Below are 27743 nucleotides of genomic sequence, written 5' to 3'. Positions count from 1 at the left end.
GTGATCCTTAAAAATTTATATAAAATTCCAGTCCTATAATCTGATTACCTTTCTTCTTCCATCATTCAGGACGGATTCCTGGGGTCATTATGAAGGTTCTGGAAGCCCCTTCTGTGTGGGCTCACACAGTTGTCGCACGGGGTGACCGAAGAGTCGGATTACCATTTGAGGTCTGTAGACTCAAAGCATGCTGTCCAGGTCCCCTTTCCTCTCTCACAATGGCTAGGACGCCATACCTTCACTGCTGTGTGCAGTGCAGGCTGCCAGCCCGTCAGCTGATACCCATCTTTGCCTTTCTGTTTCGTGAAGCAAGTTTCTAATTAAGAAAAAGGGGCTAAAAATAGCAGTCATGTTTCTGTGCCAGGGCAGTTAGTGATCAGTCCCCCATTATGCTGAAGAGTGAGCTCGCTCTTAGCGGAGTGCCAGGGCACGCAGGCAGCAGCTGCATTTTGTTCTGCAATTCCTGGAATCCATTTTCTACTTTACTAGGAGGCAGAAGCAGAATCATGTGCAACGTGCATCGATGCTGACAGATTATCAGATGGAGGTGGACGGTAATTGGTACTTCGTGTCTTCCTAACATTATTTTAAGTGCTGTTTGTATTTGGAAGCAAAGCTTTCTGTCAGGCCTGAGGAACAAATTACTAACGTGTTGGTTCTTCTGAAAGGCCCACCCCCAAGGGCTGCATCTTCAGGTGGCAGAGATACGCTGGGCTGCTGAGAGCCGGGCACACGTCAAGGACATCAAGTCTGAGGGCTCAGCTGTCCCCCAGTAAGCCACTGCCCCTGACTTGGCTGAATCAGAACGAGAAACACCTTCTACCAAGTAGGTACACCAAATGGCAATAGCAGACTTACATTTTAGTAGTTTGTGTGTGATCTGGAAGTGTGCGGGGTTGATGGAGTACTTAGTCTATGTGCAGCATGCTTTTCTTGAAGATGTTTTTCCACTGAGCCATCCCAAACCAGCATTTTTCACCACTTCCTTCTAGATGACAAATGTGGGAATCAATACATTCAGCTGCTGAGATCCAACTGCAGCCAGGTCTTTAGTCACAGAAGATGCCATCTTCAGATTAGAGCAAAGCAAATCAAAACAGGAATGCCAGGTGCCCAAACTGTGCCATTTAGGGAACTTTGGACCAGAGTGTTTCACATAGCAAGCAATAATAGTAAGCAGCATCAGATTAGAGTATTTGCAAAATTTGTGTCAGATATTTTGCCAACATGTCTTACAGACGTTGAGCCAGGAAAGCTCTGCTAGGCAGCCACTGGGCTCCCTCTATCCTGTTAGCATCTGGGGCATGAGGCCCTCATCTGTTTTCCCGGGGGTTGTAGCGCAGCCCATGTGGGCCCTCGGAATCATAGCTTTTATGGTAGGGAAGAAGCAGCCACTCAGGTGGGTAGGTGATTGTGCTGTACACAAAGCACTGGAGGCTATCCACGGGGCCACCAGCACCCTCCCACTCGAGCACCCGCACCTGGAGGGCTCTGCGCTGGTACATGTTGGGACAGCCTTCAAAGTCATCCAGGAATCTCAACATCTGTTCGTCCACCTTGTAGATCTCACCTGCCACAGAATGGCCCTTGCCTGGCACATGCAGCAGCCATGGTATGTTGTGCTCTCCGGCAATCACCAGTGGGAAGGACTCAACTGTGCAGCCTCTGCCTTGAAAGACCGCTGAGCCATGTGACTGGTCCAGCATGACTTTGTGGTTGGGCTGGCCTCGTTTCAGAGTGCCGTACACGAAGATGTGGGCCATGTAGCTGCAGACACTGTGGAGGAGAGAGCAAGTAGGCATGGTGAAGAGCTCCCTCAGGGCACCCTCCAGAATTCAGGGCAGTACCATCACATTTCCTTCACCCTGCTGGCCCAGCTTACAAGGTAGAGGAGCCACAGTACCCTGGTTAAACTTTGCCTGTGGCCACAGAAGCTCAGATGGTTTTCATGTCATGACATGCTTTCTTTAGCTTTTTAAAAACAGAGGCACTGGGCCACCCTGCTCTGGAGTTTGTAATCCTACAAAGAGGAGCAGAGGTTACTGATTTTAAAAACTAGGGCTGGTGGCAAGGTGTGGGGTGGTGTGCCGCACACCCTCAACTTAGTCCTTGGGAGGGAGGTAGATCTGAGTTCCAGGTCTGCATAGCAAGCCCTAGGTCAGCCAAGGCTATCTAGTGTGACACAATATCTGAGCTAGGGGTATACCTTGAGACTCCCAGGCTTAGAGGAAGAACACTTACTAAGACCATGCTGTGAGTGTGTGGTAAGGAGATCTTCCATGTGTTTCTAATAACTTGGAGCTCAAGTGATCCTCCTACCTCAGCCTTCTGAGAAGCTGGCATTAGATACCTGACAAACAGCACCCAGAGCACTGCTAAAGAAGAAAGAGAAGAGCAGGCTTGTCAGCTACTCTGCACCACCAGGACAGACTGAGCCAGGTCTTCCAAAGATCTCAAGCACAGCCCACATATGGAGAGAGTCCCTGAGCATCTCAAGTAGGGGGATCAGGGTGGGGCTGGGATAGAAAGAGACAGCCTTTCCTCAGCTGGCTCACTCAAGTCTGTGACACCTCTCCCTCTGTTTCAGAACACAGTGGACCACGTCACCCCCAGAGAAAGGCTGCTGTGGTGACCTCTGAAAGCACACATGCCTGGGTGAGCAGCCACCCTTGACTCAGTGTGGTGGCACTGAGGTAGGTCCCTGGCCAGGCCAGCCACACACTGTCATACCTGTGGGGCCCATAGCTTCCTTTGAGCAGTGATTCTCAACCTTCCTCATATCGTGGTGACCCCCAACCATAAAAACATTTCATTGCTACTTCCTAACTGTAAATTTGATATTATGAATCACAATGTAAATGTCTCATTGACGCCAGAGGGATTGTTACACAGGGTTTGAGTAAGCACTAGTGTCATAGAAGGCAAAGGTCACGGTGACTCCCTTAAGTCTGGGCTACAGACTTCTATAACAACACGCAAAGACAGGAGAGGGTGCCCTCCACGCCTGTGGATGCTCTCTCCACGCCTGTGGATGCTCTGCTGCCCATACCATGGGGAGGGGCTTACCAGTGCAGGGACAGGAAACGCTGGCGAGCAAGCGATATAGAACCCTCGCCTGCCCAGCACCGGCCCCTCGAGGGAGGGACCCAGAGATGGATTCTGCTGCTGTTTGAAATTTCAGGGTTGTGCCTCCCTCCAAGAACAGTGCTTTAAGACAGTACTGTTCTGAATGAAAGTAGCCCCTGATTTTAAGGAGGATTAGGAGGGGAGAGTAATGAGCATAGCTGAGAGAGTATGGAAAGAAATGCAAAGCCACAATTATTAAGACACAAATTATCAATGAGAATACGACATTAAAAATTACACAATGACTGAATTAACACCCACATTTCAATAATTTAAATATAAATGCTTAAATTCTCCAATCAAAAGACACAAGTTAACTGAATGGATCAAAAAACAAAATCCATCTATTGTCTACAAGAAACAACTCAGCTTGAATTAGAGTATATAAAAGGATGGGCAGAAGTGCTCCAATCAGATTGGACCTAGAAGCAAGCGGGTGTCACTATCTTAATACCTGACACAACATACTAATCAGAAGAAAGAGGGAGACACTTTTTCTCCTTACCAAGGAAATAGATAAAATGGCATTACCATTCTAAACATATATATCCACCAAATTCTGGGGTGTCCATTTTTTTATTTCTACTAGTGGGATTAAAAGACAGATTACCATGAACCCATTAATAGGAGGTGATTTCAATATAGCTATTTTTCCAATGACAGGTGTCTTAGTTATTCTTCTATTGCTGTGAAAACACCATTGCCAGACAGCTTATAAAAAAAAAAAAAAAAGCATTTAAAAAAGAAAGCATTTAATTGGGAGTTTACTTACAGTTTTAGAGAGTTTAGTTCAAGGGAACATGGTGGCAGAGGCAGGTAGATTTCTGAGTTCCAGAACAGCCAGGGCTATTTAGAGAGATCTTGTCTCCCCAACAACCCTTCCCCCAAAATAATTCAGAAAGAGCACAAATAAATGGTTTAGTGATGCAACTACAAAAGTTAGAAAGTAAGAACAAACCAAATCCAAACTCAGTCATGGCAAGAATAAAAATAAGAGCAGAAATGAATCGAAGAAAACAATAAAAAAAAAAAAAATCTACAAATCAAAGTATGGGAACCTTGGCCCAACTAACCAAAAGAAATAAAAGAATCCAAACTAACAATCAGAAATGAACACAGAAACATTACCACAGACACTAAAGAAATTCAGAGTATTAAAAAGGAATACTTTAAAATCTATACTCCATTAAGCTAAAAATCCTAGAAGTGGGGGACCACAAAAATTAAACAAAGAAGTTATCAATCTATAGAGACCTGCATCAAATGAAATTGAAACAGCAATTAGTAACAAATATCCTTCCAATTAAGAAAAGTCTAGGGCCAGACTGATATATATTGTATGTAGAATTCTACCAGACTTTCAAAGAAGATCCATGGCCAATCCTTAAACTAGTTGAAGGGAAAAGGAAGAGGAGTACTCCCAACACAAGCCCTTTTAACACCAAAACTAGGGAAAGATTCAACAAACAAAACTGCAGGCCAATATATCCAATGGATATAGACTCTAATAAGCTTAACAAAATGCTTGTAAATGGAATATAGACATATCAAAAAGATCATACACCATGACCAACATGGCTTTTCCCTTGAAATATAGATAGTGCTACATATGAGAAATCCACAGCCAACATCATCTTAAATAAAGAAAAGCTTGAACCACTCTCATTGAAGTTAGAAGTGAGACAGGGCTGTCCACTATCTCTATACTTCTTTTCAATATTGTGCTCAAAGTACTGACCAGAACAAACAGAAGGAATCCAAAGGGATACATGCAAATGGGGAAAGAAGCCAAACTATTTCTATTTGCAGATAAAATAATGCTATACATTAGAAATTCCCCAAAATTCTACCAGAAAACTTATAGAAGCAAATTCAGCAATGTGACAGGATACAGAATCAATGTGCATGTACACACACACACCTTCATAAAACTAAATCAACAGAGGAAGCCCACAGAATGGGAGAGAATCTTTGTCACCTACATATCTATCAGAGGATATATATATTAGTATATAAAGAACTCAAAAAGCAAAAACTTAAAAACAAATGAACAATTTTAAAAAATGAGCCTGGGATCTGAACAGAGAGTCTGAAGGAGAATGGGGAAAAAAAAAAGAAGAAAAGTTCAGAGTCCCCTAGCAGGGACAGAAGAATCCTGCTCTGATGCTTCTAGCCCCTAGGATGTTGCTTTGTGAGATTATGTATTCAAATTGCCCCTCTCTTGCACACAGTTCTTTACATGACACTGGATTAAGTTAGTTCTGTATAAAAATGCAAAAACTTAGTTTAATAATAAGGGGTAGAGAGCACAAAACAGAGATGGCTGTTTGTCTTGGTGAACATTAAGTAGATAGCCCCAAGCCAGCCTGAACCAAGATTCTGAAGGATGAGTGAGTTCTGCTGCATCAGACACAATGTGGACCCAGCATCCCCAGTGAGTAACACACAGACACCTACAGTGGACACTTCAAGATACAGAGCCAGGTTACACTTGCACACAACTGCAGGTTTCTGAGAAAATTCAAGGCTCTGAACTTCTGTTTTCTTTTTTCTAGAGTTGGGTTCATGGTGTTTCCCAATGAGTTACTCTCTACTGGCTCTATTGACCACTGACTGTCAGCCGTAAGCATCCAATGACCTTGGATTTCTCTTTCCCCTGACCCTTCCCTCTCATTTCCCCAGGTCCCCACCCCGGTTCCTCCCTTTCCAAATGCTAACACTCAGTTCTTAACTCAGCTCCTGACAGGGCTACAGTGCATGCTTTGGTGGGGAAGGGCTCAAGCCTTATCAAGTAGTGCTTTCAGAACCAAGAAATGGTCTTGGGAAGAAGACACTATATCATGGATTCATGATATGAAAAACAATAGCTTATTTCTGTAAAAAGATGACTAGGCAAGGCCTTTTCTCAGAAGCATTTGGTAAATGAATCCTGGCTAATATAAAATCAGTTTGAGAACACTACTCAAATGGATGTAGTGCAACATTCACATTCTGCATCTCTGCCTTTCACCATTACCTTTTCTGATAGTGTTTTCAACAATGCGCACAGATCCTTCAGGAAGCAACTCGTCCCTGTGGGGATTGGGAAAGGATCTGAGTTAAGCACTCAAACAAGCAATTAATTCCCATTAGAGGATTAAGGAACTCATGCTCACTTTGAATCAGGGAAGCGAGTTGAGAGTGAATGTATGACCAAGAGGTTATTTGTCAAAGTGAATAAATTAAAGAGCTGCTAGACAAGACACATGACAGCAGCCAGGGGATAGGTAAGGTTTCATGTCTGTGGGATATGCTGCTATCTTCATTCTAACAGATGTGTCCTATAGAAGTAAGCCCAATTCCCTCATCTTACCTCCCTTACCACATATGTGCAGTCTAGACAGCCACACATGACTGTTTAGCTTCAGTTTTGCTGGGAGCTCTAGAGCCAATACTGAGTATATTTATGCAGTATCTCTGTGGATGAGGTCACAGATACGGTAAGGACCATGTGGAGGCCCACAGTGTCCAGACTGAGATGCCCCTGATTAGAATTGAGGAGTCCAAAGCAGAACCTTTGTCTCAAACTTTGTTATAACCTGGAATAATATGTCTACCCAGAAGCCAGCCCGAAGTTAGAGTAGGCTCAGCATCTCCAAATGCTTTGGCTCAGCAAAACCTGGCTAGTTAACATTGAAAATATTTAAAAAGCAAAAACACCATAGAAATGTCACTCAGCAGTTTGCTTTCCTGTAGTATAACACATTTCATCACCGAAGCACAACTGAAAGTGATTCTAAGGCCTCTACGTAACTGCTAGATTGGTCTGAATGGTATTTCCCACTAGCCACCTGGTGGCAAGAGTGTAAAAAGGCAGGATTTGGACTTTACTAAGGTAGTCTAAAAATCACAGCTATTGTATATGTTCAGTCCATACTTAAAACATACATCAGGTGAGCCAAATAAGACAAGGGCTAAGGCTTTAAAGTCTTCTGACATTAATTTGCTAAAGGATTTTAAATGGGTGTAACCTTCTCACATAAGTACACGCTTCTAAGAAGGTACCTTAATAAAAACATCTATCCTGTTTGTATTAAAGTTTAGTGATACAGGGAAGTATTAGTAAGCTCTGTATGTCACCACTTCAATTTCTCCATATGATAACAAATCAAGCCACTAGCAATCTACCAGTTAAGCGAAGACCGTGATAGGAACAAGTATGTCCACCACTCAGCACTGGCTGCAGGAGGAGTCATTCTAGAACCAGGAACTCCTGTGCTGTAGACCCACAGCAAAGCAATTATAAACAGTGTCTTCACTCACTTTCAGCATCCAAGTTCACAAAAGGCAGGTACAGCAATCACAACTAACACAACTCCAACCACAGCCTTTGCTTCACCAACTCTACCCCCCCACACACACACACATCCTCCCCGCTCCCCCCTTCCCCCGAACATACACATGCCCTCCAGCGACCTGGGGCACACAAAGACACCTATAGTAACCCTATTCACCTTGGATACCTGATATACTCACTGATAATTAAATACGTCTCTTAGAACCGTAGGAAACAGGCGAAAAACAAGATGCTGTGAACTTTAAACCTGGAGCAGGCACTGAGGCAGGTCCCGGGAGTGTCTGGCTTGCCCGGGAGGGCCGCACACATCCTGCTTTGATACTCTCATTTGGTTGCTTGCTTGGTTCTTTATATGCTGGAGCCAGCCTCACTGGCTACCTTTGAAATCAGGTATGACCTGCTTGTGTGTTCAGAGCCCCAGGCTCTTGAGGGTCTGGGAAAACAAAACTTATGGCCCCGATGCCATAATGGGCTACACAAATGTAGCCTTGGCAATCGTTCTGTAATTTTTAATGCTTTGGTCATAACAAGAATGTTTATTTATCATGATGTGTTACTTTAAAGACTCAGAGAATAAAGGTAAAGAAAGGTCCTTGACCCTAACCCTACTGACCTTAGTTTGATGACTGGGAACAGTGGTTGAGGGACAGACCTCTCCTGACCTCTATATATATATATGCATGCTGTGGTACACATGCCCCTCCATGTATATTTTTTCTGTGTAATTTTAAAAATGTAAGGCAGTTAACATACCATCTTCAAAGTACTGTGACCAACAGTGCAGCCATTGATTGTCTTCACTTTTGCCCATTTGGAGCATGAAAGTGACTAGAAAAATCCCCAAACACTGACCCTGAAAGAAGCCTTGTACACACTGGCCAGGTACATTGGGTTCCAGCAGGTGGCTCAGCAGCCAGACTCCTGTCCACAGGCTCAGCAGGCAGCTCCAGACCTTGGAAGGTGCCAAAACCCACTGGCGCCACCTGCAGCTCAAGCTAAATCCAACAGGATTGCCACTTGGAGACTGCTGGTCTTAGTCAATTCCAGTTTTAAAAGTTATTTAGTTCTACTCTCAAGTTCATGGTGTGCAACACAGTCTGGGTGTAGACCTTTAGGTCTGTGCCATTGTTGCTGGTCAACACCCCACCAAACAAGAGCCGAGTGCTGCAGGTCCTAGGAGGTGACTCGGTCAGGAGCCAGTTACCCAAACATGCATGTCCAGACAGCTATGGGCCTTAAGTGGGATCTAGAATTTGCAAGCTCTATCTCAGCGAGGTGGGGGAGTGGCTCAGGGCAGGATACCACTCTCTGGAGAAGGGCACAGTGACACTTTCCAACCTGATTCAGGTGGTTCCACGGTGGTAGCTATCTGTGAAAACCATTTTATGTGCAAATTCGTGAAGAGCTAATGTGGAAAACACCAGTGAGTCAGGCATAGTGATACACACACCGCCTGTAATTCGGCTCACGAAGATGGCAAATTCAAGGACATTGTGGACTATATAACAACCCTACTTCAAAAATTAAAAACTAATGAGCACAAAAAAAAGGGAGGTAGTTTGGAGGCCACTGAACCTTCTGTCTTTGCCAATGTATCACGGAATTCAACATGCCTCCTAATCCCTAATCAGAAACAGAGGTTCCACAAGTAGAGAGTTCCTGCAGTCTCTCTGAAATGGAATTATGCTGCCCTGTTTAACTCAATCACTTTCTGGAACCTGACTCACAGTGAAATAGAGTAAGACATGTTCCTCTGCAGTTGCTAACTCAGTTCAAGGAAAGGAGGCTGAGTCTGGGTCAGCTCAGAGGAGATGAATGCAGGATGTCTGGGATGTCCCATGCTCACACACCAGCATATAAAGCCATGACTTTTTTCAGATACTGGCACACAGAGCCTTAAAGTTTTCCACCCACCCAGGGCCCCATGTATGCTAACTGCTGACTAAGCAGTGACTGCCCACACTTGGCTAAGAAACATAGCAAATGATAGACCCTTTGCAAGTATTTTCCAGGCTACTGGAGGGGGAGGTGTGTGCTTTTAACTCACTCTTGGCAACTGCTCAGAATGTGTTTACTCTGCACGGAGCAAGCACTCTGGTCAAGGAGGGAAGAGGTAACAATCAGGTCTTGTCCTAACTCACCCTCTGTAAGTGGGAGAGGCAGGGAAATGGGGCATATAGGTTTGGCTGAAGGTGGACAATTTCCAGGCTGCCTCTGTCCTAAAGGCTTCAATGTTTTACTTTGAGTCAACTTCCCGGAAGATTGTTCTCCCTTTCCTTCATTGTTCTACAGCATGATTCCTTTGCATTTTGGAACTTTTTGTTAGAGGTACTCCATCTGTTTGAAACAGGAATGTCTACACTACAACACTGCTTTATTTTTCAAGGACAACTCAAGCTATAGTACCACTCTAAATGTGTATGTGTGTTCTGGGGAAACAAACTCATGGCTTCAATGGTAAGCATGTGCCCTACCAGTGAGTCATATTTCCAGCTCAGTTTAACATAAATTTTGCATCCCCAACATAAAAACTAAGTCAGAAGAAGCCTGGGAGAGCAATTTAAAATGTTGCACAAAGTCATTCTCTACACCTCTAGGTAGTTTGCTACCAAAATGCCAGAGGAAGATGAGAATTTAACACATTCAAACAATTCTTCTACTTAAAGTATGACCTACTCAAAATTAAGAAATTAAAAAACACCAGTTAGGCTCCTGGGTAGGGTGGCAAATGTGTTCTCAATTTAGAAGCTTACCAGTCAACTTCATGGAATTAAAAACTCAAGGCCAAGTTCTTGGTTGTTGGGACAGAGGTCCCAAGGCCAAGAAAAAACAAGGTCTAAAAAATTGCATTATATTCTTAAATGAGTTGCATAGGTACAATGCCCTGAACAAGATTAGAAATCTACAAAAGATGTTCTAGCAAAAATAATCTCAGCTTTGCATCAATTTATAAAAAAATGCAAGCCAATGTAAAATATTTAAAACTAATAGATGTTTTTTTGGTTTCAAAGTAGACTCAATAATCTACCTCTTTCATCCTATTTCTGTTCCTCCCCCCCCTTTTTTTTTTTTGTTTCAGAGAAGATTCAATAATCTACCCTTATATCCTATCATATATAATTCCCTTTTTTCTTTTCAAAACAAGAACTCTGAATCTAATCTTCACTCAACTTTTTTTTTCCGCAAAGATGACATTTTAATTTTTAACAGGTATCCCCAAACACAAAGGCACCCACATTTATAAAAGAAATGTTAATATAGCTTAAATCAAATATAGACCCTCACACATGGACAATGTTCTCACCAATACATAGGTCATCCAGTCAAAACCTAAACAGAGAAAAATACTGGAAATAAGGTTATGAACCAAACAGATTTCACCTAAACACAAAAGAATATACCTCCTTCTCCGCACCTCATGGAACTTTCTCCAAGATTGATCACATACTTGGACATAAGGCAAGTCTTAATAGATACAAGAAAATTGAAGTAACTCCCTGTGTCCTATCAGACTTCCACAGATTAAAGGCAGATATGAACAACAACAGAGAGCTTACAAACTCATGAAAACTGAGTAACTCTCTACTCAGTGAAAAATGAGTCAAGACAGAGATAAGAAGTAGAAGGCTTTCTAGAATTCAATAATAATGAACATATAGCAAAGACAAACTTACAAGAAACAATGAAAGACACTCTAAGAGGCAAGTTCACAGTATTAAAAACAAAACTAGACGGACCTCATACTAAATAGCACACCTGAAAGCTCTAAACAAAAAGACATGATGGTCCCACCCAAGAGAGTAGATGGAAAGAAATAATTAAGCTCAGGGCTGAGGGCTGAAATCAATAAAATAGAAACAATACAAAGAATCAACAGAACAGTTTTTTTTTTTTTGAAAACTAAAAAGATAGACAAATGCTTATCCAAACCAACTAAATGGTGGAAAGAGAATGTCAAAATTAAGAAAATCAGAAACAGAAAAGGGAACATTAAAACTGTCAACTGATGGTTGAAATCTAGAGAATCCAGAGACTCATAAGGACATGCTTTAAAAACCTGTACTCCAACAAATTGGAAAAATCTAAAAGAAATAATTTTCTTCAGAAGTACCACTTACCAAAGTTAAATCACAATCAAATCAGCAATTTAAATAGATATAAAAGCAATCACTCAGTCTACCAACCAAAAAAGGCCCAGGGCCAGATAGTTTTAATGCCGAATTCTCCAAGACTTTCAAAGAAGAGTTAATACCAATACTCCTCCTCAAATTAATAAATAAAATGGAAGTAGAAGGTGTAGTACAAGTTCTAATAGGTCTTAATAATAAAAACCTGGAGTCAGATATCAGGGTAAATGCTGAAAGATCACAGACGCAAAGGAGCCAACCACTAGAGAAACCTCTTACCTCTATTGAATCCTCAGATTGAATGCCAGGAGCTCCGCTCTCTACCCAAGCATATCACTCTTGTCTCCACCTCCCTAGTGCTGGGATTAAAGCGTAAGCTACCACCACCTGGCTTTGTTTCTCTTTTAGACTGGATCTGGCTTTGTTTCTCTTTTAGACTGGATCAATCTCCTGTAGCCCAGGTGGCCTTGAACTCACAGAAATCGGCCAGCTTCTGCCTTCCAGGTGCTGAGATTAAAGGTGTGTGCCACCACTGCCTGGTGTCTATGGCTAACTAGTATGGCTAGCTCTGCACTCTGATCTTCAAGCAAGCTTTACTTGTTAGATCATAAAATATCATCACAAGGAGGAACATTGCCCAATTCCTTATACCAGGTCACAGTCACACTGACATTCAAACCACATAAAGACCCAACAAAGAAAGGATTACAAACCAACTCCCTTTATGAACATAGATGTAAAAACACTCAACAAAATACTTGCAAACTAAATCCAAGAACACATAAAAAAAAATCATCCATAGTGATGAGGTAGTAGGCTTCATCCCAGAGATACAGGGATCGTTTTATATAATATATAATAATACATTATTATAATATATAATATATATTTATTATATATTATATATATTTATTATATTATTATATATAATATTATATATAATATAAAGTATTATATAATATATTATATATTATATATTTATTATATTATTATATATAATATATATTATATATAATATGATATATTATATAATAATATATTATAATAATGTAATCCATTCATGTAAACAAAACATGTAAGACAAAACCACATGATCATCTCATTAGATGCAGAAAAGGCCTTTGACAAAATCCAACATCCCTTTATTATAAAAGTCCTGTAGAGATTAGGGATATAAGGGACATACCTTAACATAAAAAAGGGCAGTTTACAGCAAACCAATAGTCAAATTAAATGAAGAGAAACTCAAAGCAATTCCAACAAAATCTGAAGCAAGACAAGGCTGTCCAATCTCTCCATATTTATTCAACATAGTACTTGAAGTTCTAGATAGAGCAATAAAACAACTGAAAGAGATCAAGGGGATACAAATTGAAAAGGAAAAGTTAAAGTATCATTATTTGCAGATGATATGATAGTATATACATAAATGACCCTAAAATTTCCACTGGGGAAGTCCTAAGGCTGATAAACACTTTAAGCAAAGTAGCTGGACATAAAATTAACTAGAAAACAAAAATTAGTAGCCCTCCTATATACAAATAACAAAAGACAGAGAAAGAAATCAGGGAAACAATACCATTCACAACAGCCTCAAATAATATATCCTGAGGTAAGTCTAACTAAGCAAGTGAAAGAACCTGAAGATACCAGAAGATGGAAAAATCTCCCATGCTTATAGATCAGTAGAATTAACACAGTAAAAATGGCCACTCTACCAAAAATACTCTATGGATTCAATGCAATTCCCATTAAAATTCCAACACAATTCTTTACAGACCTTGAAATGACTTCCTATGGGGCGGGGGAACCCGATAGCTAAAACAATCCTGAACAATAAAAGAACAGCTGGAGGTCTCACCATTCCCAATTCATGTTGTACTACAGAGCTATAGTAATAAAAACTACATGGTACTGGTATAAAAAGATGCTTTGATCAATGGAAACAAGTTGAAGTCCCAGACATAAATCCATACATCTATGGTCACTTTCTTTCTTTCTTTCTTTCTTTTTTTTTTTTATAAAGAAGCTGGCAAAGGAAAGAAAGAAAGAAAGAAAGAAAGGAAAGGAAAAGAAAAGAAGGAAAAGAAAGCATCATTGATAAATGGTGCTGGTCTAACTGGATGTCTGCATGTAGAAGAACACAAGTAGTTCTATAATTACCACCCACACAAGACTTAAGTTGAAGTTGATCAAAGACCTCAACATAAAACCAGATACCCCGGACTTAACAGAAGATCCAGAAGTGAGCCTTGGGCTCACTGGCACAGGAAAATCCCTTCTGAACAGAACACCTACATCACAGACACTGAGATCAACAGTTAAATAAATGGGAACCCACAAAACTAAAAAGCTTCTGCAAGCTAAAGGGACAGCACACTGTCAGTATGACAAAGTGGTAGCTCATAGAATGGGAAGAGATTTTTTACCAAAAGAGGGCTAATATTCAAAATATATAAACTCAAGAAACTAGGTATCTAAAAATGCCAAATAATCCAATTAAAAAGTAGAATACAGAGAACTCTCAGTAGAGGAGACTCAAATAGCTTAGAAACCCTTAAAGAAATGTTCATCAGCCTCCCCAAGAAGGGCATCACCCTCCCTGGGGAGCAGAAAGGGGATGGGATGGGGAGGAAGGGAGGGTGCAGGAACTTGGATTGACATGTAAAACAAGCTTGGTTCATGTTTAAATAAAAAATGAAAAAATTAAAAATAAAGAAATGTTCACCATTCTTTGCCATCAGGGAAATGCAAATCAAAACCTCTTGGAGATTCCATTTCACACCTGTCAGAATGACTAAGATCAGTAACATATAAGTGACAATTCACCCTGGCTAGGATGTGGAATAAAGGCAACACTCAGCCACTGCTGCTGGGAGTGCAAACTTGTACAGCCACTAAGAAAATCAATATAGTGGTTCCTCATAAAATTAGGATTTGACCTATCTAAAGACCCACCTATACCACTTTTGGGCATACACCCAAAGAATGTTCCATCCTACTACAACACTTGCTCAACCATGTTCATTACTGCTCTATTCCCAATATCCAGAAACTGGAAACCACCTAAATGTCCCTCAACAGAAGAATAAAGAAAATGTGGTGCATTTACATAATGAAGTGCTACTCAGCTGTAAAAAATGACATTTATGAAATATGTAGGAAAATAGAACTAGAAAAAAATCATCCTGATTGAGGTAACCCAGACCCAGAGATTAATATGTTATATATTCACTTATATGTGGATATTAGCCTTTAAGTACATGATAGCCAACCTACTATCCATAGACTCAGAGAGGTTAGATATAGAAGGAATTAAGGGGACACACAGATCTCCCTAGGTGGGGGCAATAGAACAGATTTTACAGGTAGATTGGGAGCAGATGTGTGTGGGGATGGGAAAGAGGGATGGGAGAAGGCAGCTGAAATTGAGGGACATTTGAGGGTTGATATGGAAACCTAGTACAGAGGAAACTTTCTAATAGGTGAATATGATCCTAATGAGGTTTACTAATAATGGGGAGGTACTGGGTCTCAGATGGCCATCTCTTGTCACCAAATGAGGCTTCCACTACTGGGACGGGGTTGCATTCAATTGAGTTGCTGGCCAAAGTCATATCAAGGAAATCCCCAAACAACCCAGGCTGTTGTTAAGACAATGGTTTGCCCTCTACAAACTGACAGTGGGGCCCCATTGCTGAGGACAACTCCTACACAACTCATTGAGCGTAGAGAAGCAGAGCTGGTGCCCACCAACATGGAGTAAGCCTTCACCCCTCTCATCCTGGCGCCTTTGATGTGGGAAGTACTCTTCAGGCTGCCAAAAGACAAATACCAACCCAGCCACAAAACCTATGACCTGCCTGAAGATATGCTAGGGTAATTGTGGCACAAGAACTTGTAGAAGTCAACCAATGTCTGTTTTGACTTAGGGCCTATTCCACAAGGTGGTTCTTGTAACGATACTGCTGTGTGATCAAGAACTAGAGACTGGATAGCCCAGAGAGAGAGAGAGAGACCAAGGGTAAAATCAACTACTGGTTGTTTAAAAAAAAAAAAAGACTCATGACAATCTGCTGTACTCATAGATCATGCCTTGCTTAGCCATCATCAGGGAAGGTAGGCATAGACAGGAACAGATCCAACAGCCAGACTTCACAGGAAGAGAGTCTAAATGGAAGATCTCCACCAAATTTCTCGTCTCAGGGCTCAGAACACAGAAGAGGGGTCAGAAGAGCCAGAATGGATGGGGGGGCAACAGGAAAACAAGGCCCTCCGAATCAACTAAGGGAGGTGCACATGAGTTCACAGAGACTGAAGCAGCAAGGACAGGGCCTACATCTGTCGGCACCATACATATTACATATTATACATATGTATACATATTATATAGCTTTCAGTTTAGTATTTTTATGAGACTACTGAGTGAGAATAAGTGGGTTTCTCATACTTGAGGCTGCTAGTAGGGCTCTTTTCCTTCTGCTGGGTCGCCTTGTCCAGTCTCAATGTGATAGTTTCTGCTTTATCTTTTATTTTTTATTTTGATATGTTTGGTTATTAACTCTTAAAAGCCGACTCTTTTCTAACGAGAGACAGAAAGGGGGTGGACCTAGAGGGGAGGGGAGGTGGGGAAGGACCAGGAAGAGAAAAGCAGGAGAAACTAATCAGGATATATTGTATGAGAAAAAAATATCTATATTCAATAAAAGGAAAAAAGAAAAAAAAATCCTAAACTAAAATAAAAGTACAGAACTCAAAATTAAGCCTATTTTTTCCTAACTACTTTCCTCAAAACATTCACATTCTATCAGTGCTTGTTTTACCCCAAGTTGAATTCAAATAAAAACAGCTGAGAGATAATTCAAAATTCAAATCATAGGAGATTTAAGTGTAGTATATATTTGCCCTTTAAATCTACCAATATTTTTATCATCATGAGATTAATCAAATAAGAATGCTGAGCATAAATGTTAGGAAAATTAGCAACCCCAACTCCCTATGCAAATAACATTCTTTAAAATAATTTCTAAAAGGGGGTGATATATGAAGGCAGAACCGGTCTGTGAACATCATTACTTAAGATCAGAGCACTGATTTATTAGTACACTTAGCCACCACATTGTAAGCCACCTTGTGCTTACTGCCTGCAATGCTAGAAGGAGGAGCTGCTATTTTACAGCCTAACAGTGAAACAAAAGGACCCTACAAACCCCTCTGCCAAAGCTTATGTCTATTCACAACCCGCTTTAAAAAGACAAGATATTCCCATGTAGCCCTGGCTGTTCCCCTTCCCCATGGTGCTTTGAGGATGGCCCCTAAAGGCTCATGTGTTTCGATACTTAGTCCCCTGTTGGTAGAACTCTTAGGGAAGGGTTAGAAGGGATAACTTTTTTTTGGACGAGATATGTCATGGGGGAGGCAGGCTTTGAGCTTTCAAAAGCCCATGCCATTCCCAGTTAGAGCTCTCCTCTGCTTCTTGCTTGTGGATCAAAATGTGAGCCCTCAGCTACTGCTCCACTGCCTGCCTGCCTGCCATGATGATCATGGACTCACCCTCTAACACCCTCTGAAACTGCAAGCCTCAAATAATTTTTTTTCTGTAAGTTGCTCACACACACACACACTTTTTTTTTTTTTTTTTTTTTTTTTAATGATGGTCTCACGTAGCACAGGCTGGCCTCAAATTACCCATGTGGGTAAAACAACCTTGAATTTCTGATATTCCTGTCTCCAGAGATTACAGATATGTTCTAACAAACCTGATATCAGTGCTGGCAGCCGAACCCAGGGCTTTGCATAGGCTAGTGAAGTGCTCCCCTTGTTAAACAGCAGGCTTATCACAAGAGGGTGTTGAAGATGACACCCACCTGTGAATGGGTACCTTGAGGGAGGAGGGCATTCATCCTTCCTGTCTCCCCAAAGTCCCATCACTACTTCTCCAGCAGTTTGTTAACACTGATACATTTAACTCCATCTGGGATGACCACCCAAACTAGTCTTGTTGCTACACTCACCAACACGGGGTGATGCCTCCACAGTGTGTTCAAGACCATGCCTCTATCTTTTTCTGTCTGTGAGGTTCTGCTGGGCCCTTGGCCCATGGCAAGCTCAGCCCCCAGGCATTCCTGTATTTGTAAAATTCCTGCTTCCTGCCTCCGGAACACAGGCAGGTTTAGTGACTCACTTCAAACAAAGAAGAACAGGATATTATTCCAAGATTAGGCTATCAAAAACAAACACATGGTGACATCTGTCTTAGGAGATCTTTGTCTCCGATTTCTCAGTGTCAGCCTGCCATGTGTGGCTCTGTATGGAGATGTCCACCGACAGCCAGAAAGGACCCAGTCACCGTCCAACAGTGACATGAATTCAGAGCCTCTCTTAGTCAAGCTTGGACCACAGCCTCGCCCACAACTGTGAGAATCCTGTTTGATCAGTGGAGACATAGACACATTATTGGACTTTGCTCTCTGTGTCTCTAATGGGACTGGAGCTGTGAGTTGCTCTGGCCTATGCTTTCATGTGGGCAAAAGGGCTGTTGACTGTGTGAGGAGGTGGCTTTCAGGGAAGAGCACCGAGGCAGGATTTTCTCACACTCTGGAGATGAACAAAGAAGCAATGGTATACATCCAAGAGGCCATCTAGGCCTCTAAGAATGCTCAGGGTAACATTCCCCCAGACAGGAGCTCCCTCTCCCTTGCACAACAGCCCAAACAATGCGGTTTTGCAGCCTGACTGATAAAGGGAGGCTCTGTGTTCCTCTCCGCAGCCTTGCTTGGGAGTCCTCAAGGGGGAGCCCTGTGTGGACAGACAGCACCTGACCTGGAAGGATCAATCTTTTTCCAGTGTCAGAGGAGAGTTATTAACACAGAAGCTTCACAAGCTGTAGTGACTCCTGTGCTACAGGCAGGTAGAGGTAACTGGTGTGAAGTCATAGTTTTCCATGAACATAAATGAATAAGTAAATACACACAGACATGCACACATGTATGAGTAGACACAGACATGTATCTGTAGTGGTTTGGATGAGAATGGCTCCCATAGGCTCACATATTTGAGTGTTTGGCTCCTAGTTGTTCAACTATTTAGGAAGGATTGGGAAACATGGCTGGGTAGAGGGGGTGTGCCACTGGGAGGTGACTGAGGTTTCAAAAGACCACACCAGCCAGGCCCAGTCTCTCTCACTGCCTACTGCCTGTAGAGCAGAATTTAGGCTCTCAGCTACCGCTCAGTTCCCACGCCTTCCTGCCACCATGCTTCCCACCATGTTGGTCATGAACTGGCCCTCAAACTGTAAGCAAACCTCCAAATAAATGTTTTGTTTTATAAGCTGCCTTGATCATGGCGTCTCTTCACAGTAATAGAACAGTAACTAAGATAGTGCTCCATCAAGAGAGGTGAGAACATGTATACTCAAATAGCAGTGAGTATACTCCACTCCAGATCCTGGCTTCCAAATACCATTTTCTAATAAGGAATACAGCTTCTTTGGGGAAATGGAGAATTCCTGGGTTGGGACACAACATCCAAGAGGAATCTGAACTACCTTGAGCAAGAAAGCAAGTACTAAGAAAATGATGAGCCAACTTGGAGGGACAGAGAAGCCTACTAAAATGGACTCCATCTGTTTAAATCAGATAGTTTGAGCATCCAGAGAAATAGTAGCAGCATTGGCTATAGTGAGAATGATAGGTCTGCAGATATGCACATAAGCAAACAGACAATAATGATGCAATGTAACATGGCCATAGAAACACAGGAATCTGCATAGAAGAGCTACCTGTGGGAATGGGTAGAGTTATTCTGCAAAATCCCTAGGGGCAATGTCTTTATCCAGGGCTCCTACTTATCTATTATGGAACTTCAGTTTTCTGGGAGTGTCCCAGTGTCCTTCAGATCAGACCTACTTCAGTGTTACTCTGGCAGCAGGAGCCAGTGTGGGGTAGACACCGGGAACACATACCTGGTGAGGTATGGCATGACTAGGTCAAAGTACTTGGGAGTCTGACTGAAAGGTCCAGGCAAGCCTAGATCACTCATTAAAGATCCTGCCTCAAAATAAGTAGAGGAAAGAGAAAGAACACAGACCTTTGAACCAGCTGCACTGCAACTTCATGGTCGGAAAGCCAGCTGTTTGAGTTGGGGTCAGGCATCCCATCTTTCTGAACTTTATCCAGATATAATGTCTGGCATATAACTGCATCTAGTAATTGTTAATTCTTTTTTAATTCTCTCTCTCTCTCTCTCTCTCTCTCTCTCTCTCTCTCTCTCTCTCTCTCTCTCTCCCTCTCTCTCTCTCTCTCTCTCTCTCTCTCTCTCATACATTGGTTATCTAGTTGACCAATGGTCTGAGGTTGTTGTACTTTCCTTTTCAGACAGGGTCTCATGTAGCTGGCTGAGCCCAAACTCACTATGTAGCCCAGAATGACCTTGAACTCCTGATCCTCCTACCCCCACCTCCTGAGTGCTGGAGTTACAGTTGTGTCGCCCAGGCCTGTCTTATAACTGATGCTCTTGATAAAAGAATTTAACTTTTTGTGCACAGAAAACAAATTATCTAAATACCTTCTGGCACTAATAATAGTGCATTAAAAGATGCAGCGTTTCCATATTCCTTAGCAGCATTGTTCACAACAGCCACAGGATAGGAGCCACACATTCTACAACTACTTAAAGAGAGCATCTTATCAGGTATATACTGATTTGTCACTAGTGATTTTTGTTATAGTTCTCAAAGATCACACAATAAAAACAGGCTCAGTAGCCCTATCTGAAACCCTTGGGACCAGAAATGTTTCAGATGCTGGAACATTTCAGATTTTGGAATTACTTGACTGCACAGACTTCATGTCAAGCATTTCTGAAAAACAAAACAAAACAAAACCGAAATAACAAAACAAAACAAAAACCCTGAAATACAAAATGGTTCAAAATTCAACACTTGGGTTTTAGAGCATTCCAAATTTCTGTAAGAATTTCCAACCCATGCCTGGCCTGGGGCCACTGTAGTTCAGAATCTGTCATGACATTTGCTTGAGATATTTGTTAGTTGGCACAAATAGTTAGCAGAGAGATTCTAGTAAGGGGTGGCAGACAACTCAGCTTCTGGAAGCCAGTGTGTCACAACCAACTAGGGACCGGCACTCCTGGTCCATCTGGAAATCTACCTAGTCCCTTGCCTTGAGAAGCTAGGACACTGCTGTCATCCTGGCAGTGACTGGCTGGTCTTCGTTGAGCATACCCTAGAAATGTGGACAAGACAGAGGGGTCATTAACTTTTAAAAGCAGGTGTGATTTGAACAAATGGACAAAGTCTGGGACTCTCACTCAGACCTAACTCAAAATGTCCCCTTTCCTCCTCTTTGCTACGTCAAAGGCACTAGGGCCAAAAGGAATGAAGTAGGGTTGTTCTTATCTAACTGGATCCTGAAGTCCAGCAGAGAGCCAGCAATGCATTAAAATAGCCAGGTGGTGGTGGCACTTGGGAGGCAGAGTTAGGTAGGACACAGGGTTCAGAGGCTCTGAGCTGGATGTGACCTGAAACCCTCCTCTCTGAGGACTAGCTTTCATAGTACCTGAAGGTGCTGTACAAGCTGCCAAGGGAGGAAAGTCACCAGAAATCATACCTAGCTGTCAGACCTAACAAGCCAAAACAATGACCAACCATCAGGGCAAGGGATTCCTCAGGTGCAACAGTGATGATGTGCAAATCTTGGCAGTGACCAAGTTATATAACTAGACTTAAGCAAAAATGGCCCCCAAGCTCAGAACGTGGTACCAGCCAAGTGATATCAGTAAGTCACCAACAGTTAAAAAAAAAAAAAAAAAAACCTGTGGAAATCCACAAACAGTTCTGTGGGTAAAGGCACTTGCCACCAAGCATGACAACCTGAGTTCAAGCCCTGGAATCATGTTGTGGAAGGGAGAAATGACTCCCATAAGCTGTCCTCTGACTTTTGCACACATACACATAATAGATAAATATTTTTGCTTTTTAAAGAAAACAGGAAGGAAGGAACTCATGAGTTGCTCCAGAACAAAGTCAGCCAATCATGGCCTGTGTGTAAGCTGAACCTTTCGGAGAATTTTAAACAGCAGCACAAACAAAACAAAACCCTAAAACCAAGCAATCCAGAAACCAGAAATATTAAACATTATTTGAGCAGTTATACATATGTAATATGTATCAGCCATGGCTAGTTTTATATGGCAACTTTAGAGCCAGGTATTTGTACAAAGACTCAGGACCTGTAAAGCCAGAGTTTGTATTTGCACCTTTACAGGGAATCCTGCAAATCTCTGCCCTAGCCTGAAAGGGTCAATCAATAGATAACAACATATCTTTCAAGACAGGGTTTCTCTGTGTTAACTGTCCTGACTCTCACTTTGTAGACCAGGCTTGCCTGGAACTCACTGAGATCTGCCTGTCTTTGCCTTCCAAGCGCTGGGATTATAAGTGTGTGCCACCACTGCCTGGCCTATTTGCACAATATTTTATACAACAAACTCACATAAAAAATTTGAGCATTTTGATGTAATCTGCTAAGAGGTAATAATGACATTGTGCTCCCAGAAGAGAATGCTCCTTCTTTGGAGGCACAAACCTAATTATTTAGAGAAGAACTGTTATACTATCTAGAATAAACTGCTTTTAAAACATTTTTTTTTTCCTTGCAGTTTGAGGATAAAACCCAGGACCCTGAAAACGTGAGGCAGGTGCTCTAACACTGAGCTATATTTCCAGTCTCAAATGAACACACAATGGGGAAAAGAACAGAAGCATGCTATCTATTTAGTGGCTATCTGCAAGTTCATTAGATAATTCTATGCTTTCACATTTAGTTAAAAGTTCTTCAACTAAAAAGGAAAATCAGAACCTTGATTTAAAAAAACAAAACAAAACAAAAAACCCAGAACTTGTCATCAGAGAGCCTTTCCTTCCTCAGTCCAATCTGGTTCAGCCTTCCCTACGCCCAGGCTATCTCAACACACCTGTTGGCTCTTGCTCTTTCTGAACATAGTTTCATATATTCATCATGTCTTCTGCTCATGGTGTCTAAAACCAGGAATGCCATTGTCCCAGTCCTCCATAAAAAGTCACCTTCTGCTTAAGGTTTAGCCCCAAAGGCCTTTGCTGCACACCGCTCCCCGATCCCCCCTCCCCCCATGGCCTTGTATTTCATCCTTCCCACATTCGTGATACTGTCTATTGACTCATGACGCCATATAAACCCAGAGACTTTGAACTAGCCTTTTCTGTGATCTCAGTTGACGGAGCGTACCAACACCTCACACAGTACCTGCATAGCTCTGAGTTCCGGGGGTTGGGCCTGCAATCTAAGCATGGTTGCCTTTTCAACAACACAGAGAAGATGCATTTGTGAGCCAAGACGCTGGGTAGCCATGCTTAGCTCAGGTTCTCTGAATAAAATTTCCATTATCTATTGGCTCCAGATGGGGAGTGTTCTACAGAAGACTGCTACGATCATTTGATGATGTCCTCCCATGGGCCATTTCCCTTTGAACATGCCGGCACTAGTTTATAGGGTGGAGGGGAGGGTACAATGAAAAGCTATGCAGCGATTATTTTTCAAACAACTGGACTTCTCAAAAGGTCTTACTAGATGAAGAGAAAACATTGGGGGTTATTGTTTGATATAAGGTTGATATTGTTTGATATAAGGCCAGGATGGCCTCCTTCAGTCTTCTGAGTGCTAGGAAAAAGCGTGTGGGGGACCTTGATGGATTCCGTGGCAGGCGAGGGCGAACTCGGCAGAAGGACAGACATGTCAGGGAGACAGAGCTTAAGTGAGAAGTTTTATCAGAAAGGGGAGGGGGAAGGAGAAAAGAGGTAATGAGATACAGAGACAGAGAGAGGACAGAAGAGTAGGAGGAGACAGGAGAAGTCCTGTCTGCCCCAGGGGAACAGCAAGAAAGAGTGGGAAAGAGAGCCTAAGGAGGAAGAGGAGGAAGGCTGTCTTTTAAAGGGGTCCTTTGCACCTGGGCTGACCAGGGTACTGCCTGAGGTCATAGGAGCAGGCCAGCATAATGCCCGAGTCCTTACACCGCGTGCTAGGATTACAGGCATAAACCACCACACCTGACTTGAACACATACTTTTTAAAATTAACTATTGCGGGGCTTCGGTTCTGTACTACACACTGCCGTCCAACATTATCACAAAAAGCCATTAGTAGGATTCTAGATCACCACCTCACACATAATAAGGTGGCATTTTACCACCGAGCGACATACCCAATCCCAACTTTGTTTTCCAGTGCTGGAGATCCAACCTTGGGATTTTGTGTGCTAAGGTCATGGTTAGTAAAGTTTACTAGTTAAAAAAAAAAGTTCAGTATAAAAAAGCTACTAATTAACTTGACAAACTAAGCTTTTAAAGACAAAAATTCATTGAGGGAAGGCTGGCCTTCTTACTCAGGGACTTCTGGCTTCTGGGAGTGAGTTCACTCCCAGCAGCACTTCAATTACAGGAACCTGGCCTTCAACTAGAGGAAAATAAGCACACGTGTGCACAAGACTTACCTCTCAGAGGTAACTGATTCAAAGATAACTTTTTTTTTTTTTTTTTTTTTTTTTTTTTTTTTTTTTTTAACTCACGGTTTCTTACTGGGGCCGTCAGCCTACTTAAAATAAATAATAAATAAGGCTCCTGCTCTAATGTTTTTCCTTATTCCATCGACGTGAATAAACCGAGCTTGGAGTTAGAAGCTAAGTTAAAACGTGTGCGCACCTCGGATGCGGTTTGAGTGAGGCTACGCCGCCGTCACAACTCGGCTGAGAAGAGAGGAAGGCACGGCGACGATAACCAGGAGCAGAATTAATTCAAAGGCAAGGATCTCCAAAGACCCCAGACGTGACGTGTTTGCTACCAACGGCCCGAGCGTCCCAGAGATCGCAAGCTGGCTCGGGGTCGGATCCCTTTGCAAGTTTTGGTGTCTTCACACATCACAAGGCACGCCTAACACGAAAAACGCCGAGCTTTTGGAACACAGCCCCATCCGCTGGGGACCTTAACTACCTGCAGGAGCCATCGGGCCCGGAGCTGGGGGAGCTGGGGCTCCGCTCCCGCCAGCGTCCGCGCGGCTCCCGCAGCGCCCAGCGCGTGGGCCGTCCCGGCGGTTTTCCGGGGTCAATCGCGCGCCCCGCCCCGCGGGTTCCGCCCGCCCGGCCCCGCGTCTGCCCGGACGCCGCTCCGCAGCCCTGCCCGCTCCCCAAGCCGCCCAGGCTCCCAGTGCCAGCAGCCGGCTCAGCACCTCACCTGCACCCGGCCAAGAGGATCGCCGGGAGCGCGCCCGCCCGCGGAGCGGAAATGCCCAGCGGGGCCGGCACCACCACCAAACCGCCTGGGGCGGCGCCCCCTGCAGGCCGCGCGCCGCTCCTCCCGCCCCTGCGGCGCCCTCTCCTTACTGCACCGGCCCCGTGCACACCTGGACGGACGCGTGCACGCCTCTGCCACACCCGCGCACTTAGCTGTCTGACACCACCTTCCTCTGAACTGAAGGAGAGCGCCCCACCCCCGACACAGACAGGCAGACAGACAGACAGACAGACAGACAGACAGACAGACACACACACACCCCTGTGCTGGACGCAAACACACCCGAAACCCACTACTTGAGAGAGACTCATAAACACTAAATTGGACACACACCTCTTTACATAAACCCTGCGGTGACTCTAACCTCAGACAGATCTGAGGAAGACGCCACAGGACAGTCATGCATCACCAAGGTCCCACAGCTCCTCATACACACCCCTACTGGATATAGGAGAGGCAGCCATTGTGCCCACTTAGCAACTCTTTTTTTGTTGTTGTTTGTTTTTCGAGACAGGGTTTCTCTGTATTGTTTTGGAACCTGTTCTGGAACTCGCTCTGTAGACAGGGCTGGACTCGAACTCACAGAGATCCACCTGCCTCTGCCTCTTGAGTGCTGGGACTAAAGGCTTGCACCACCAACGCCCAGAGGCAACTCTTCTTACATTAAAACTTGCTTAGGAGCTAGTGAAGGGACTGACTTTCACCTGTATCCTATCCCTAGCACTAAGTGAGAGCCAGAATAGATGGATGAGAAACAGAAGCCGAGGGAACGTTTTTTTTCTCCAGGGACTTTAGTCATAGTCTTTGTAGGCATTTTTTTTTTTTTTTTTTAAGAGTCCAGGTGAAAGCAATGTTAAAGAGATAGTGCGAGAGCTCTGTCCTCAAAGACACAATTGAGTATAAGACTGTTGATGTCTCTTTGACTTTTTTTTTTGTGTGTGTGTGTGTGTGGAGTATTTAAAATAGTTTTGAAGTCTTGGTTTTCATGTAGACATCATATAGCTAATAATGCTAAAGTGGTTGTGTTTTAAATAGATGACTGAGTCTAGAATAAATCAAACTGATCATACTCATAAGCCACTAACTCTTTGTACTGAGGACCATGACAGGGAAAGGGGGTCTTAAGGGAGGACCTGGGAAGGGGAGAAAAGGGATCAACAGAATGCACGTGATATCAAAGTAGAAGATGGGTAGGGATACGGAAGGGAGGAGTGGAAAAAAGGACCAATAGAAACACAGTATACATGGAAGTCTCATAAGGAAGCCTATTATGTGATATTGTGGTGCTATTTTGTTTATGATCTAACAAAGCTTGTCTGAAGATCAAAGTGGAGAGCTAGCCACACTTGATAGCCACAGAGGCCAGGCAGGGGTGGCACACACCTTTAATCCCAGCTCTCAGGAGACACAGATGGATTTCTGTGAGTTCAAGGCCACTCTGGGCTACACATGATTGAATCTGTCTAAAAGAGAAATAGCTCACACAAAGGTGACCTTTCATTCCAGCACTAGGGAGGTAGAGACAGGAGGATATGGCTGGGCAGAGAGAGGACTCTAAGACCAGAGGAGACAAGAGAGAGAGACAGATGTAGTCTGAGGGTTCCTAGAGATGGGTGCAGTCTAGGGAGTCAGTAGGAAGCACAGGCTGAGGAGAAGAGCCATCTGAAGCAGTCAGTCTGAGGACAGTTTTTCCCCTTTGGTCTGAGCATTGGTAGAGGTAAGAACTCTCTATGAGCTGGCCTCTTTGTTTCTCTCATCTTTCAGCTCTCATCCTCTGATTGCTGACCCTGAGTTTTTATTATTAAGAACAATTAGAATTTGTGCAACATGATATGCTAATTTACAAAACTAATTTTAAAAAGTCGATGGCAAAAAGTTAAGGGTCTAAAGTATGCTTGAAGACGCTGCAATCTTCTCATTTCACAGGGAGAAATTAATAATACCAGTAACGATCCCTTTATATTTATTGGAAGCCACTAGGGCAGAGAGTCATTAAGCAACTAGCCAGTTCCAGGTAGACATTGGACTCCTCTGTCTTTATAGGGTCACTGAACCTTGAAAATAATGACTCACGGCAAGCAAGCTGACCCTGAGATCTGTAGTCTTGTTCCCAAATTCATCCAACCCTTATCATATTGCTTGCTGAGGAGTAAAAGCTACCATGAAAATATTTTATCAGGATGGTTTTAGAATTTTTTTTTATATATCTATCTACAGGTGCTTAGTTTTCATGTCTATTTAAACCTCATACTTCTCTGAAAAGTATTATTTCCCATTTTATTGCTAAAGCTTGGTAGAAACAAAGAATAACCTCAACATTTCACAAAGACACATGCGAACAAAGGCCAAGTAGCTCACCAAGGCTACTTGGTGCAAAAACAAAAAACAAAAACCCAAAGTAGCATAGAAAGCAATAACTGAGTCTCATCCCATTGGTGGGAGGGAAGGGAAGTCTCACTCTGACATAATTGTCTAATCTGCCTGAAGGGAGAGGTTCAGAAAATGAATGTTTTGATTTCAAAATACCTCCCTCCACCCCCCCCCCAAAACTACATTTGATAGAAAAATGGCTCCCACAGCAGCTACTGGGGGGGGGGTTGAATTACTTACACTATCTCCTTAGAGCTGCTATTACAAGTTTACCACAAATGGGTGGGAAATTTAGACCTTTAAATCTGGAGGTATAACCAGAACATAAACTGTAAAAGTGTGACACAGTTGCTGTAGCAGTGAGGGAGTGAACCAGTGCTGTAAACAGTAATGGGCAGGGTGTCTGGCATAGCCTCTATCAAGATTCTGACAATTGCAGCTCCCA

The 27743-nt window shown here is 42.9% G+C and overlaps 1 protein-coding gene across 1 annotated transcript; it reads right to left on the bottom strand.

Annotated features, from left to right (window-relative positions):
* Positions 1-1134: 1134 nt before the first annotated feature.
* Ggact (gamma-glutamylamine cyclotransferase) lies at positions 1135-24885 on the bottom strand. The gene is made up of 2 exons (XM_051195194.1): positions 24869-24885; positions 1135-1776 (listed from the first exon to the last, which is right to left on the bottom strand). The coding sequence occupies exon 2, from the start codon at positions 1761-1763 to the stop codon at positions 1314-1316; it is 450 nt and encodes a 149-aa protein (XP_051051151.1). The 5' UTR covers positions 1764-1776; positions 24869-24885; the 3' UTR covers positions 1135-1313.
* Between the last annotated feature and the right edge of the window lie 2858 nt (positions 24886-27743).

This window comes from Phodopus roborovskii, unplaced genomic scaffold, assembly GCF_943737965.1.
Source record: "Phodopus roborovskii unplaced genomic scaffold, PHOROB, whole genome shotgun sequence".
Classification (NCBI taxonomy): domain Eukaryota; kingdom Metazoa; phylum Chordata; class Mammalia; order Rodentia; family Cricetidae; genus Phodopus; species Phodopus roborovskii.
This window is presented reverse-complemented; position numbering and strand designations above follow the sequence as displayed.

Excerpts from the sequence above, each read along its gene's own strand:
- Ggact (XM_051195194.1), bottom strand. The coding sequence starts at position 1,763 with ATGGCCCACATCTTCGTGTACGGCACTCTGAAACGAGGCCAGCCCAAC.